The sequence below is a fragment of the Pinus tabuliformis genome, chromosome 3_1 (genome assembly GCF_031772625.1).
Source record: "Pinus tabuliformis cultivar Carrire ecotype Pingquan chromosome 3_1, CPIR1, whole genome shotgun sequence".
In the NCBI taxonomy this organism is placed as follows: domain Eukaryota; kingdom Viridiplantae; phylum Streptophyta; class Pinopsida; order Pinales; family Pinaceae; genus Pinus; species Pinus tabuliformis.
In genome coordinates this window covers 877,925,870-877,942,538 of record NC_142301.1, presented here as the reverse complement: position 1 = coordinate 877,942,538, position 16,669 = coordinate 877,925,870, and the positions used below count along the sequence as shown (strand labels likewise).

Sequence of the window (16,669 nt, the reverse complement as noted above, 5' to 3'; positions counted from 1 at the left end):
GAGAGAATTTTATTTTCTCTCATTTTTATTTTTTGACCAATTTCCGGCTTATTATTTTGCCATTTTTTGCCGGAAAATATAAAAATATGACTCTGGAGGGGTATAAACATTTTTTTTTCCACCCTCAAAGTGTGTCTAGATAGAGAGTTGAGGTGTTGAGGTGTAGTTTTAAGTATTCATACCCCCTACAACTTCTATAGACATCACTTTTTACATCTTTTCATCAAATACTACATAAAAATCTCATTCAGAAGGGGGACTTTGACAATTAAAAATTGGCCCTAGACAACCAAATTCTGCGAAACTGTAAACATGATCTAGTATGACAATTTACATTGACTGTATACACTACACTAAGACTCAAAATTTCACCATCAAGCTTTGGGGTATATTTGGGATAAAAACTTAACCTATTGTAAGTGTTAAAAGACACAAATAATGAGCTAAGGGAAAAAAACTCGCTAGAGTGAAAACTCTTTCGCAAAAATCTTAAGCTACCTAGATGTGTTACATGGCTTTAAGTTTTAACATACCAGAATAAGTTTTGCATCATGACCCACATGGCTGCAGAATTTAGATTACAACATGATGACTAGAAGCTGCATGATGTGATGAAGTCTACAAATTCTGACTAATCTGGACATGATGGAAAATTCTGAAATGTACTATCCTCATGGGATAGTTGACACTTGAGTGGTCAACATGACCAATGGGACCTTTTTGCATTAGGAATCATGAACTACCTTGGGAAATATGAATTATTGTCAAAAGACACTATTATGCTCTGTGAGTTGTCATAGGGAATATTGCACCAACATATGGATTTGATAGACTCTAATCATGTCGAATGACATAGGTGCACCTCGATGTGGGCTAGACTGACCCATACACCGGTGATCACCTTTACAAACACAGGCTCCCATAAAACCATGAGTCCACTAGAGAGTTCACTTAGAGCCCTCCAATCTGGTTAGAGATAGTGACCTTAAGTGGAACATCAAGGAATAGGGCATGGTCCGACCAGACAACTGAATATAGACTCAATGACAAAGACACAAGTCTAGGATACCTAATACAGGTCTTCACATGGTTTTTTTCATGGCTTTTGACTTGTGATGTTGGGATTACAATGGTGGCAAATGCTGCACTGAAAAGTGTATGTACCCCTGCTGACAGCTGGGTAATAGACCCTAATGGCTGTATGATATGAATGGAGGTAGCCCTGAAGCATTTTAGGCATTTTGTGCTTGTGTTCTTGTGGTGGGATGCAAGTGATATTGAGCTACATTGAAGTAAATAAGTCGTGGTGATTACCCATGAAGTTAGGCTATCTACATTGAGGTTTGGGAGTTTGCTGAGGCTGACCATTATGCAGATAATGCGTCGACTAGAGTACGATACTTGATTTTTTCGTACTTTCTGATTTTGGACCTGCAAATGAAAGTCGTGTTTTTGCATCCAACTTTCTGCTTTATTTAGCTGTTAATGTATTTTACAAATCAAGTCTATATAATTTGTTATTGGCATGGTCTGCCGACTCTGCACCAATATTTTATGCAAACATTACAAATTTTTTCTAATAACCATGCCAATATTTGTTACAAGGCAATGCTTTTGTTGCCGTGTGTGTTTTCATGAGATATTTTAATCTGGACTCCCTAGTTCTATCTAGGAGCTTTTTCTTCATATGATAACCTTTTCTCGTTTCAATTTAAAATATCAGCAATATCAGATTACAATAATTTTGTTAGTGCAGACTACTTCTTTTTCCAGAATACCACTGATGCCTCCATAGCATCTCGATGTTTGTTGTGGGTACCATTTGTTAACTTCAATTATGTAAAAGATTTGCAAATAAAAGTCAAACTCTTCAGAAATGTAGAATGAATGAGTGGCATATTCATTCGTCATTCTATGGTGTCTTTTCATGAATCGTTAATATTTCTTATATGCTATCTGATTTTATTTATTTTGGCTTTTTGTCTATAATTAGTTCATGTTGATCTCACTGGCCAGTTTTCTCTCTGAGGCAGGTACAGGAGAAAACGAGAAAAGTTGGTGGAAAAAACTGCTGTTTCATGTTTGCCAACAAAGTGGGGCCTCTTTCAAGTTTATTGTTATCGTTCACAGCTCGATGGCATTGAACATATTGCAATGGTAAAGGTAAGACTACAAATATTTGACTTTTCTGAACTTGTCTGTTGAATTAGTTAGAAGATTGGTTTTGTCAATATCTTGATATTGTAGCAATGGAATCTGGTAGAAGGGTAGTTTCTTTTAACATGCAAACTGGATGCCATGGAAGGGAAGGGAATGTCATGGTTAGAATACAAGGTTTTCTTATTCCTTTAAAATTTTTTGGTGCAATTGAAGATGGTAAATCTTAAAGTAACTTGCATCTTGACATCTTGACATGCATATGACATTGATTGGCATGGGAATCCCAGACAAAAGGAGTTTCTCTGGTTGTGACTGAGTTTGTTAGTCGATAGTGTACAGTTGGGAGGTTGACCTGAGTTTTATTTCTCTCACATGCCTACTCTTTCCAAGACCCATTATGGACTGTATCTAAAGATGGTACAGTGGGCTCTTAATTAAAGAGCTAGTCTCTCCTTGTTATCTCTTCCAAGGACCCTTCAGTTTTAGTTATTGTATTCTTTAGAAATTGTTTTCCCCTTTTACTCCTTTTTGAGGGCACTTTACCTTTAGTTAATCTCTATTGAATGGTTTATTTAGCATTTTTTTCATCTATAAAACACTTCATCTGATTTAGGGTTTTCTCATTGTAGATATAGTTTCTGAAATTTGTTATAACTGTCCTTAGAACTGGTGAACTGCAGGGAAATATTGGAGATGGGCAAGATGTTATAGTGAGAGTGCATTCAGAATGTCTAACTGGTGATATCTTTGGATCTGCTCGATGTGATTGTGGAAATCAACTTGCATTAGCAATGCAAGAAATCAACCGAGTTGGTAGAGGAGTATTGGTGTACTTAAGAGGTCATGAAGGCAGGGGAATTGGGTTGGGTCATAAACTCCACGCATACAATCTCCAAGATAAAGGTCATGATACTGTAGAAGCCAATTTGGAACTTGGGTTATCAATTGATTCTCGTGAATATGGTATTGGTGCTCAGGTAAAGAACTTAATGACATATACTATACAATGCATGCAGTAACAGGGCTTGCATCTCTGTGATCAGTTTGCTCAACTTGATTGCAATAGGAATCCTTGGTGAACTGACCAAGTCATGAAGCATTTTCTTGACATCATGGAGTTGGAAACCCTAGTTTTAATTGGTCTTCTCAGTGTTGCAAACATCCTTGATTTCTCCCAATATTTATAATTTTTTCCTAACTTTCCAGGTTACTAATATTTTTGGGTTTTTTATGTCCAAGTTTATGCTTGCCTATATTTTCTCTTATATTTTCAGTAAATTTCTTTCTAGACCCTCAGTGATATATTCTCAGAAATAATATTTGCAACATTGGGTCTTCTTCACTGGCTACTATTCTTGACTGTAGAACCGAGAGATGGATATGACATCTTTGATTTAATAAGAAATATAGTGGAATTAATTCTTGAAAATGGAAGACGAACTATAATAGAGCTTAAGTAGCTGAAACAAATATTGAGGTAGGAAAACTGCTTAGTGTGTGATGAGAAGCAATTCTTCTAATATGATAACAGTAAGTTCAAACTATAAAGTATACTTATGATTAATGATAACATTGTGCAAAAATGGTCCCTTTTGATTTTCTTATGACGAAAAATGTTAATTTGAAGTGAAACCTGTCACAATAATGTCAAAGGGAAGAAACTTCTGCAAAAAGTGAGGTAGTTGTAACTTGCACTTTATCTAATTGAATTTTTGTTTTTCAATCTTGATAATGCTACTACCTGAAATGAAATAATAACTTACGAATGTGCTCCCATTCTCAGGGACTATTCATTCAAGTTGGGATTAAACATAGAACAATTCATAAGACATGATAGTTTTAATAGGTACAAATTTAGATCTGATGAGAGAATTTTGTGGATTTTATCTGTACACCACTGTCACAAGTAATTTTGATCAGTGTTGAAAACAGCAGCATCGGCAAAAAAATGGTGAGGGTCCATAAAACATCTTTTCGGAAACATGTTAGTTTTTGTAGCATTAGATGTGTTCTAGCCACGAAATTTTGTGGAGAGGCTAGAATACATGAGATCTCCAAAACCCAGAAATCGTTTCTAGAAATTCCACCTAGATATGACTTAATCAGATTATTAGAGCGTCTACTCATTGTTTCTTTTGGGATGAGTGTCATTAACATATCATCTCTTGGATAATTGCTGAAAGTAGATAAGTGCTCTATTTTCTCCTTTTTGCCTTTGGGTTAAAGCACATTGTGGATCTTGGCTAATCATAAATCAACATTTGGCATCAAAGGTTTATCTTGGAGATTAGTGAACACAATTGTTGAAGAATATTGGTTAAGAATATTTGCTATAATCTCATTGGCTAAATATCTAAGTATGTAATTGCTCTAATTGTTCATGGTTTTATGATTCTTGTTTAAAATTGAATAAGCAAACCATTGGGAGAGCATTAGATTTATTTCTATCAATTGTCTTGTTTCATTGGCTAATATCCCTTATATTGATGATCTTTCTATGAGATTAATTGAGTAAACTCCATCTTCATTGTATTTTGTGGATATCTCTTGTTGGCACTTTGGCATTTATTCTTATGGTTGATATTGTCTCTTGAATATCGTTAATAAGTACTTGTCGATATAACTCAAGAATAACCATAATTAAAGTACTTAAAACATTAACAATCTCACCTTAAGAATCATTCACTCATTTCACCTTGCATATCATCCTAAGCTAGTCTTGCATCTAAAATTTTACCTCCAAGCATAAGCTTGGTTGATAGATATCTAGGGCATCCCTTCTCATTTAGCTTGAGGGGTTTTTGGCAACTCTTCGATGCTTAACACGGTGACCTTGCATTCGTCAGAGCCACAGTCTCTGCAGCGCTGGAGGCATCAGGTGATAGGAGCCAAACATAAGGTATCATTAATCAAACCCTTGCTTGCTTCTTGTTGGCCTCCTTCCCACAACCTACCTTGGAGCCCAACTTCAAAATAGTTACGGGAAAGTTACGCATAGATTAGGTATCTAATTAAAATTAAGTTATTAACCAAGATCTTTGCATCACATCTAGGATTTAGGATTTGCATTTCATTTAGGTTAGTGAAACATTAAAGCAATAGTTGTCCATCCGGTACTTGGTCTGAGTTTTATAAAGCAAGAGTATTGATTCCATAAGTCACTGGCCTCAAATATATAAATTCAATCCAATCCTTAAAATCTTGCTAGATTTAACCAAGTGCTAGGGCACTCGACTGTGTCTCCTGGACTAGTTGGTTTGTAACTTGTCCTTCATCGTTTCATTTCCATAGGGTCTACCCCCCATAGCATGTTGTTGGGAGACAACTAAAATGAAGAGGTTGGGGATTATGGTGACAGCCCCGGACCTGAGTCGTTGTCATGGATAGTGCCTATACATTTTGAGCCAAAACAACAAGGGTTCCCTTGAAATGATTTATTGGCACCAATCAGATGGAGACACAAATCCTCTGAAATGATTTATTGGCACCAACCAGAAGGAGACTCCAGTCCTTTGACATGATTTACTAGCACCAACTAGAAGGAGACTCCAATCCCCTAAAATGACACAATCACGTGTTTTGCACTACACGATTTTGCACAAGGTACTAACTCTGATTTGTTTCACACTGCAACCAACATCACACTTACAAATTTTACAACATTTATTGACACTTGGCTTGAACAACTTCCTTGTCCAGGTCACAAGTCTTCCATAGACTTCATTCTCATACTTCTTCCACATTATGTCCCACATAACTCAAATTTCTCGATTCTCCTTTTCTGAACTTTATTACCACACTCAATCACATTTCACCTACGCTTCAAACCTTTTTGGCTTAAGTTATTTACACAACATTAGGCCAACAAAGACCTGGTTAGGGTCGATATGCCATGGGAGACCAATCCAGATAACCTAGATTTCTACTTCTATTTTCATGGATGGAGATCTGGTTCAGATGACTTGAATGGCTCTTATTTTCATGGTTCCTTGGCACATCAGGGGCTTAACCTTTGAACTCCCAAGAACATACATTGTGATGGTGTTTAAGATTTTTTCAACAAATCTAAGATTTGGGTCCACTTGTGTAAAATTGATAACTTGACATCCAGATATCTTATTTGCCCGAATTACTTTTTTGTGTAATAGCGAGCTTACTTTAACCCTCCTTATCTCTCCATAGCCACATCCATTAACCATGCAAAACCAGGCGTTATGACCCAGAGAAAACCCAACCGACGCTTATTATTATTTTTATAATGCGTGATCTGGTATTTGGGAATCTTCCTTTGCCTTATGGCGCACATTTGACTGAACCTCGGATGGACTAGAGATTAGATACCTCTTTAATTCCTCTTCATGGAGCCTCGACCTTTGGAACCTTAACCATCTCCTTTGCTTCACTTGAATCTGGAGTCTGAGCTATTTGCTAATGACAACACTTGGTTCATGTCCAAATTACTGGATGCTTGGATGAATTTCCTTTAGCTTTCAATGTGGAACCTTTAACAATTGGAATTGTGCTTTAACTATCTTCACCGAATCTGAAGTCCGGGTCAAACAACCAAACACCTTACCTCAGTGCACTCCCAGAGGGTTGGATAGCTAGATTACTTCAAAACCCTTTAGCTCTAAAATAGGACCCACAATTTTCATGTCACTTTCTAGATCAATTGCCACTTGATTTTCCAAGTGTTAAATTTAGGTATGTTCTATGCTTAGAGAAATTTACTTCAATTTTTCATATTAGCCCAATGTCAATATTCAGATTAGCAACCGCATCAGCATGATAGTAAAGTGCAGATAGAAAATAAACATAAACAATAGAAGACAAGCCAAGACAAGAGGACACAAGGTGTGGCACCAGGCTCCAGCCAGGGAAAAACCCCAATGTGGGGAAACCCTTGATCAATTCTTCTTATATTCTTCAATAGTTCAATAGAGAGAAAGAGATAGAGTACAATGATTTGAAGTCAATACTTGACTTGCCAAATAGGAGATCAAAGATCTTCTCCGAGACGATGACACACTGAGGTTTCCATTTTGATACCAAGGACTGAAGATATGCAACAGATGAACAACTCAACCAATTACCCAAAATACTGATGCTTTCCTTCAATAAGACTCTCCTTCCTTTGTTGCTTCACTGATCATGACAAGGCTGCTAATCTGGCACCTTTCATATGTTGCAAGGACTGGTGCATTTCATGGCAGACCTGGTCACTGGTTAGGGCACAAGCTTTGAGTGCCATAGCACCTTAAACACCACCCACAATCTACCTATTGTATGCGGCTAGCCTTCATACAGTCCCTCCAACCACACACTGCCTTATTACGTTCTGAACACAGCTTCTAAAAGGCCTTCAATTGTTGGCTATGGCTTGCGGCCTAGCCCAGCAGTGGACTGTAGCTAAGGTCCCTTCAATTAGTGTTCCAATCAGACCTTAAACAATGATCCTTTTCTCCTCCTTAAAGCGGCTTCTATTGCCCTGCAAATCGAGCTTAAGACCAACCTTATCATGCCCAAACAACCTTGCATTATACCACGTTGTCACCTACAACAATGTGACTTTAACACTGATCCTTCACGCTGTTGAGATACTCCTTTTTGCTGCGGCTAGGTCCACTCTTCTTGCTGCATCTTAGGGTCCCTTTCAAGCTAAGATTAGGGCTTTTCTAACTGCGGTTTGAGGCCTTCTTATGCTACTGATTAGGGCCTCACAAACTGCGGCTAGGTGAGCTGTGAATAAGGCCTTTTCATGACAGCGAATAGGAGCCTTTCTAGACTGCGTATGTGGCTCTCTTGACAGTGGATTAGGGATGCTGATTAGGCCTCTTGTTGCTATGGAATAAGGCCTGCGTTTAGGACATTAGGGCACCTCCAAGACAACAGCTATACATCCTTGTGATTGCGGCTAGGGCATGGCTAGATCTCCTTTTAGAACAATGACTAGACTTCCTCCATCAACTGCGTATAGAACCCTTCCTCCACTGTGTCTAGGGATTTCTCCCTCTTGATCTCTCTAGCCACCAAACCCAAACGAGTGGAGAGAGATCTTGGGAGAAGCGTGTGTACCAAATGACTTGAAGACCTCTTCTATTTATAATGAAACGTTGAGGATAAGTTGGGGTAATTTGGTTGCTGGCCGACCTTGACAAACTGTCAAATAACATAAATAAATTCATATGTCCATGAATACATGTCGGAATCAGATGATCTTTAGATCAATCCTACACCTCTTGATGAGAGGAATCCAGGAAAAATATCGACTTCCATAAATATGAAGACCCACATGGAGTTTGCCCCTAGTTGCCAATTTTAACACTCCCATTCAACTAGGGAGAACTCCATCTGCTAATCCATCTGTTAGTCAGTACTATCTCTGCCATCAGTGCATTGCTCTGCTCTGCTAAACTATGAAGAAGAAGAAGTGATCAAGAATGTATCATACTATTCTCTACTTACCTGAAGTCAGTCCCATATAAAGAGAGTGTCTCATACCACTCTTACTGATTCGAAATCAGTTCCAAATAAAGAGAGTGTCTCATACCACTCTTACTGATCTGAAATCAATTCCAAATAACGAGAGTGTCTCATACTACTCTTACTGATCCGAAATCAGTTCCAAATAAAGAGAGTGTCTCATACCACTCTTAATGACTCGAAGTCAGTTCCAATTGATCCCAGATCAATATCATCCTAGCATAGGGAGTACGGTAGTATATGAATTTGTCCATCGATAGTACTATGGTCCCTATCCTCATTTCCCTGCTCATTGGCTAGATGAGAGGTACTTACCATGAGTCCCAGACTACATGGGTAGGATGTCTCAACAGGAGAAGGATGAACCATTCATCATGCCTACATGTTGCCATGGGGTATCCCAGGGTAAGGCTGAACCACTCACCCTGTACACAACAAATCACTAGGGGAAGGCTGAACCACTCACCCTATGATTGTGTCTCAGCAGGAGAAGGATGAACCACTCATCCTGCCTACATAGAAAACCACTAGGGGAAGGCTGAACCACTCACCCTATGGTTGCTCATTGCTCCAAGAAGTACCCCATGCCCCTAGAGCTCCTAGAGCTCAACATCCATATCATACAGGACCCTCATGAGAGGGTCTCTCCACGACTCCTAGTCGTTCTCGGAAAGTCAAGAATTTGACCTTTCCCAAGGGCTTTGTCAGAATATCGGTGACCTGCACATCAGTCCCAATGTGATGGAGCCTTATTGCTCCTCGATGTATCATATCCTTGATAAAGTGGTACATGATGTCTATGTGCTGGGAGCGATCATGAAATGCGGGATTCTACGATAATCGGATCCCACTCTAGTTGTCACAGAGGATCATAGTGGTATCTCGCACATGTCAGACAGCTCATTGAAGAGCTTATCCAACCAAACAGCTTCACACGAGACCATACTTGCAACTATGTATCCGACCTCAGCGGTGCTCAAAGCAATCGACTTTTGCGTCCTGTTCATCTAGGATATCGAAGCAAAATTCAAAGAGAAGCTGCACCCAGAAGTGCTCTTGCGATCCACACTGCCTGCCCAAACAACATCAGAATAACAATGCAGCCTTACATTTCCGGCAGTGTATCTCAATCCATGAGTAATTGTGCCTCGAAGATATCTCAGAAGATTCTTGGCACCAATCCAATGTGAGTGATGAGGCTCAGCCATATGTTGGCTCAACATGCTAATTGCATAACATATATCCGGGAGGGAGTTCACCAAGAACATTGATGCTACTATGAGTTGACGAAACTTAGAGACATTTCCCAATTCAGGTCCGGCAGCACTAGCTCATAACTTCTTCAAGTTAAGCTCCATTGAGTTAGTCACAGGCTTGCAGTGCACCATTCCAAATTCGAAATCAAACTCCCTCTTACGTTTGTGAATGAGAGGGTCTGTAACTGTCTCATAAGATACCAGTATGAGAGGTCTATCATCCACAACCTTAAAGCGATGGTTTGGATCGGCTTCACTCCTGGTGAATTTCAACTTCATCAGATAGCTATCAATCCTCTCATGCCAAGCCCAGGGTGCTTGCTTTAAATCATAGAGAGCTTTCTTCAACCTGCAGACATGAGATTCCTGATCATGAATCTCAAACCCCTCGGGTTGTTCCACATCTGTGGTCTTGCTATTACATGAGGGGAAAGATCCCCTTGTAAGTTTTCCCTCGGTACATCCCGGACATATACCTTCATGCTCTTCTTTGAACTCGGGCATCCCTGTCACCATCTATCTCACATCGGGTAGCGCCTCACAATGAAGATGGGCAGACCTTCAGTGCCATTGAAGAGATGAGTCACACGACATGATCCCCAATGGACTTCTTGCAACTTGATACAAAGTGCCAACCCTGAACCCAAGAGTAAAAGCATCTTTAAAATTCCTTTTCCAAACATGTACCTTTCCATCGATGAATGCCACCTTGTAACCTTTGTCTTCCATTGCTGAAATGGACACCAGGTTCTTCTTGAGATCAGGTACATATAGAACTTCTTGTAAATGAATCGTGTTACCCTGATTCAATTGAAGGGTAACATTCCCTACACCCTTTATGGGATAGGTGGCATCGTCTCCAAGAATAATCTCCAAGTTTGTCTCCTTCTCTATCAAATTAGAGAGAGCTTCCTTGTATCCAGTGAAGTGCCTTGAAGCACCACTATCAATAAGCCAATTTCCCAAAGTGTCCGGAGGAGAGGTAGTGGAGAGGGCTGATATAAGATAATACTCCTTTTGCTTATCAAAAACAACATTTGATTCTTCATACCTGGAGTTCCTTACTTTCTTGGAGGGTCGACCATTTCCTTCATGTCCCGCATTCCTTTTTCCTTTGCCATTGTACATGTCATTCCTTTGATCATTGTTATTGAAGTTGCGCCTGGAATTATTGTGGTCATCATCATGTGATGTGTCCCTTCTATTTGGACACTCCCTCGCATAGTGGCCAAACTTATTGCAAGCAAATCATCTGCCTTTCCTTCCACCCTTAGATCCGGGCTTTCCATTGAAATGACCTTTAGACCCTGCATTATTTCTCCTTTTGGCATGAGCGGAGAAAGCAGTAGGGTTGCCTCTATTAGAAGGCATTTCTTGTTCCACCATCCTGGTTTCTTCTTGAATGCATCTCGACATCAATTCTTCAAATCTTGAAATTCGATCATTATTGAGAATAGTGGTTCTAAATATATACCACTTGGGTGGGAGTCCTCCAAGGGTAGTGATAGTAAGTTCCCAGTCATATATGATTTCTCCAATCAATAGAAGATCATTCTTGATCTCGGTGATCCTTAAGAAGTAGGATTGAATATCCTCGTCCTTGCCCTTCTTAATATCCTTCAACTTATTTTTGAGGAACAAAATTTGATTTGTATCACTAACCTCGAACATGCTTACCAATCTGTCGTAGATCTCCTTGGAGGTGTTTAGATCGGAGATGTAGGCCACCAGACGCTTATCAATGGAATCTATGATAATCTTCTTCGCTTTGACTTCACCCTTGGTGTACTTGTTCTTTGTAGCAGTCGGTGCATTTGATGGAGGCTCAGGGATTTTACCCTCACATAATCCAACACTTCCTATTCTTCCAATGTCAGATCAAGAGACATCTTCCATCTGTGACAGTCAGACTTTTCACGGAGCTTATCTTCAGCTGGGAAGTGGGATGAGGAACCCATTGAGCCTTTTGTCCTTGTCCAACTGTCTTTAGTGATTGCTCTTTCACTCTTTCATGTGATTTGTCTTCACCTCACCTCTGATACCATGTTAACTTTAGGTATGTTCTATGCTTAGGGAAATTTACTTCAATTTTTTATATTAGCCCAATGTCAATATTCAGATTAGCAATCACATCAAAATGATAGTAAAGTGCAGATAGAACATAAACATAAACAGTAGAAGACAAGCCAAGACAAGAGGACACAAGATGTGGCACTAGCTAGGGACAAACCCCAATGTGGGGAAACCCTTGATCAATTCTTCTTATATTCTTCAATAGTTCAACAGAGAGAAAGAGATAGAGTACAATGATTTGAAGTCAATACTTGACTTGCCAAATAGGAGATCAAAGATCTTCTCCGAGACGATGACACACTGAGGTTTCCATTATGATACCAAGGACTGAAGATATGCAATAGATGAACAACTCAACCAATTACCCAGAATATTGAGGCTTTCCTTCAATAAGACTCTGTTGTTGAAATTTCTAAGTCTATCCGTTAGAAATTTAATCTGTATTCTTCTGGTTTATTTCTTCTACTTGTTAAATTCCGAAAAAGTTATTTTAAACATATAAATAACGAAATAAACACAATACAGTCTCGACATCTACAGATCATCAGCTGAAAGAAAACAAACACACAAGTGACACCGTTATTTTTTGACAAATGTCCCCAAAAAACCCAATGCGGGAAAACCGGTGCAGCTATTCTGAGGGTTTATTATTATGCAGTATTTCCTTGAGTACAGCTGGGTGCCAAATTGGCTCACCCGACAGAGAAAAATAACTGGCGACAATACCTCTCTATTTAGAAACAAGTATTCAGAAAACCTGTCCCACGAAACCCTCTCTAGCTTCTCTGAAGCACTGTGCTGGCCCTTCTGGCCTCTGCATCAACCCCAAACCCCTCTGCATCAGCCCTCTGAGGCACTGCGTAGCCTCTAGGACCCTTTGCGTCACTCCAGCTACTCTATGCATGGATGACGCAGTCCCTCTGGGCTCTATGTTGTCTCTATTGGGTTCTGTGTGGCTTGCTTTGGCTGCTGCTTCTCACTCTCTGCCTCTGCGCTGGTCTCTCGGCACTGTCTCTGCCTCTTTGTCCAGTACTCACTGCCTCTCATTGTTGATCACTGATTCGACTTTGCTTAGCAACCTCGCTTTAGCAAAATGAATGACTGATCACTCTAGTGTGTTCTCCAATTGACCCTCAAGCCTCCTCTTATACTTTTCCTGTTGGTCCTTCAACGACTGAGATTAAATCTCTAATCAATGACTAAGATTAGATTTGGCTTGATCCATGACTTTTGGAACCTTCTAACCCAACTTTATATTAATACCCATTAATATTTTGTTTTTCCTAAGTTTAGATTAGGAACTCCATTAAAAATATTAATTATTTTAATATCTCCTAAATCGGTTAGAATCTGCCCAAACCATTTTTGGATCTTGGAGATCTCATGTGCTTTAGCTTCTCCACCAATTTTCATGGCTAGAGCACATCCGATGCTACCCCAAATCAACACTCCCTCTTAGCGAGGACTGTGCTTTAGTAATACTCCTCATTGAGCATCACTCTGGTTATACGACACCGGTACCTGTGCTGATACTAGGCCTCCCCACCCAACATCCTCTGCACTGTTGCATCCTGTACTACTGCCCATGGCTTTGCCACTTCCACTGTTGCATCCATACGACAGCTCCCTCTGCATCCGTGCTGCTGTTGGTCCATCCTCCCAACACTGCATCCCCTCTCATCATGCGACATCATGCTACTACATACTTCTACTACACTGCAACTCAGTTACTGAGAAGTAAGTAACTGATCCACCCAACTTCTAACATCCCTGTCAGGCTAGAAACACTCCCGATTCTGAAGCTCCCTCTGCCGCTAACAAGTGCTCCCTCTACTGACCTCTGTGCTGCTGCAACAACTGCTTGCATCTTGCATCGTTGCAAACCTCTTTGTGCAATCCTGCTCCGTTGCAACACTCCCGTGCCTCTCGCACTGTTGCAGCTTGCTAGCCTCGCGCTGCCCGGGGACTCTTGCATTGTAGCACTCTTTGTCGCTTCATCCGCATCTGTATCTACCGACATCTGCCAGTCCTGCTACTCTCTCTTCAGGGCTCCCGTAGCAAGGTATAATCCAAGAGGTTGGTTACCTCAAGGATCCTGCCTCTCATCACTTGTAGTCCTCCTGACTACAACTCGATGTCTCCCCACCTCTTCTCTAGAGGTACATGAACACTCATGGCACAATCATCATCCTCCTCGACTTCTTTCTCCGCCTTCGTTGGCGCTGCCTTCGAGTTAGAAGCCTTTTCCTTGTTCTTCTTCCTCAGACACTGGTTCGCATAGTGACCCAGTGCCCCACAGTGGAAGCACTTGACCTTGGAGAGGTCCTTCTTCTTCCCCTTCTCCTGCTTTCTCGCAGATGCCATAGCTGCATCCTCTTCCTTCTTGATCCAGAATTCTTTGCTGCTACTTCCCGTCTTGGTGAGTCATCTAATCTCTTCTTGACGAAGAGCCGCCCACAATTCTTCCCAATCTAGAAGACTCACCTTGCCAAGTATGCTCTGGACAATTGTTTCCCACTCCTCGCAGACTGCGTTTAGTGCGGTCCTCACCATCAACTCTTGATCCGGCATGGCCCTTGTGGAAGTCAGTTGGTCCCGGATCTCCTTCAACTGACTGAGGAAGAGATCTATTTGCTCTCCCTTCTGCATCTGGTATGACCTTAGTTGATTCTCAAGTAACATCTTCCTCTGCACGGAAGTATGCTGGTACAACGTCTTCAAGGTGTCCCACATCTCCTTTGTCGTCTCCTTTTTTGAATATGTTGGACCACATGATCCTTGACCCCATCAAGGATGATGCATTTTGCCTTGGCTATTGCCTCCTTGTACTTCTCATTAGCTATCGGGTCAACTGGGAAAGCCATTGTTCTCAAGGCGAAGCCTTTGATCTGATGTCTATCTAGAATGGATAAGATCCTGGACTTCTAGACCACAAAGTTGGACGCCCCGTCTAGCCTGTCTTGATCCCTCAGCCCATTCACGACCATGTCCCTGCTCTTTTGTCGACTCCTCTGAGTCTCTCTACTTCCCTCTGGAAGTTCTCCTTTCGACTCTTGCTGAGTCTCTCTACTTCCCGCCTGGAAGTTCTTTGCTGGACTCTCTCTAAGTCCTGATTTCCCTCCTGGAAATCCTTTTGCCAATCGTCAAGTAGCCCCTCTCCGATCATCTGTGCACCCGCAACACTGATTCAGATTCCTTGGCTAGAAATCTGCCTCGATAGCAACTCCCTCTACCTTGGTATTGCCCTGTTAGATACTGTTCTGACCATAGTACCCCACCAGCTTCGCTCCCGCAAACTGCCCACAACTTCCTATGCCCCAACAACTGAAGGACTGAGCCTCTAGGCTCTGCGCAATCCCGACACTAGCAAAACAACTCCCTCAGCTAACTGCGTCAACTCTCCTGGTCTCTGCGTGAGCCTTCTCTGCCCTCAACTTTTGCGTTGGCCTCTCTTTGGCCCGGACTGATGACGCAGTCCCTTTGCGTCAACCCTTCTTCTGACGCTTTTGCAAGGATCAACTTTTGTCACTCAGGATAGCTGATTCTGCTGCAAATGCTTTGCTTAGTTGATGCCTTCAGCTCTCCTGTGATCTGCAACCGCGCTCTGATACCATGTTGAAATTTCTAAGTCTATCCATTAGAAATTTAATCTGTATTTGTCTGGTTTATTTCTTCTACTTGTTAAATTCGAACAAGTTATTTAAAACATATAAATAACAAAATAAACACAATACATTCCCGACATCTACAGATCATCAGCTAAAAGAAAACAAACACACAAGTGACACCATTATTTTTGGACAAATGTCTCCGAAAAAACCCAATGCGAGAAAACCGGTGCAGCTATTTTGAGGGTTTATTATTATGTAGTATTTCCTTGAGTACAATTGGTGCCAAACTGGCTCACCTGATAGAGAAAAATAACTGGCGCAATACCTCTCTATTCGGAAACAGGTATTCAGAAAACCTGTCCCACGAAACCCTCTCCAGCCTCTCGAAGCACTGCGTTGGCCCTTCTGGCCTCTGCGTCAGCCCCAAACCCTTCTGCGGCCCTCTGAGGCACTGCGCAGCCTTTGGACCCTCTGCGTCACTCCAGCTGCTCTCTGCGTGGATGACACAGCCCCTTGGGCTCTGCGCTGTCTCTGCTGGGCAGCTCTGCATGACCTGCTTTGGCTGCTGCTTCTCGCTCTCTGCCTCTGCGCTGGTCTCTTGGCATTGTCTCTGCCTCTCTGTCCAGTACTCACTGCCCCTCGCTGCTGATCACTGATTCGACTTTGCTTAGCAACCCCGCTCTAGCTAAACGAATGACTGATCACTCTGGGGTGTTCTACAACTAACCCTCAAGCCTCCTCTTATACTTTTCTTATTGGTCCTTCAATGGCCAAGATTAAATCTCTAATCAACGACTAAGATTATATTTGGCTTGATCCATGACTTTTGGAACCTTCTAACCCAACTTTATATTAATACCCATTAATATTTTATTTTTCCCAAGTTTAGACTTAGGAACTCCATAAAAATATTAATTATTTTAATATCTCCTAAACCTGTTAGAATCTGCCCAAACCATTTCTGGGTCTTGGAGATCTCATGTGCTTTAGCCTCTCCACCAATTTTCATGGCTAGAGCACATCCGATGCTACCCCAAATCAACAACTCCTTCTTTTGTTGCTTCACTGATCATGACAAGGCTGCTA

General features: G+C 41.1%; 1 protein-coding gene across 3 annotated transcripts in view; it reads left to right on the top strand.

The window, feature by feature from the left end:
- LOC149190389 (monofunctional riboflavin biosynthesis protein RIBA 3, chloroplastic-like) overlaps positions 1 to 16,669 on the top strand; it is a 257,004-nt gene that overhangs the window by 162,810 nt on the left and 77,525 nt on the right. For 2 of the 3 annotated variants that reach the window (XM_089412141.1, XM_089412142.1), the window contains 2 exons: positions 2,034 to 2,163; positions 2,841 to 3,137. In XM_089412141.1, the coding sequence (XP_089268267.1) occupies positions 2,034 to 2,163; positions 2,841 to 3,137 (427 nt within the window). The remainder of the gene's footprint in view (positions 1 to 2,033; positions 2,164 to 2,840; positions 3,138 to 16,669) is intronic. The other variant, XM_089412143.1, reaches the window with a different exon arrangement.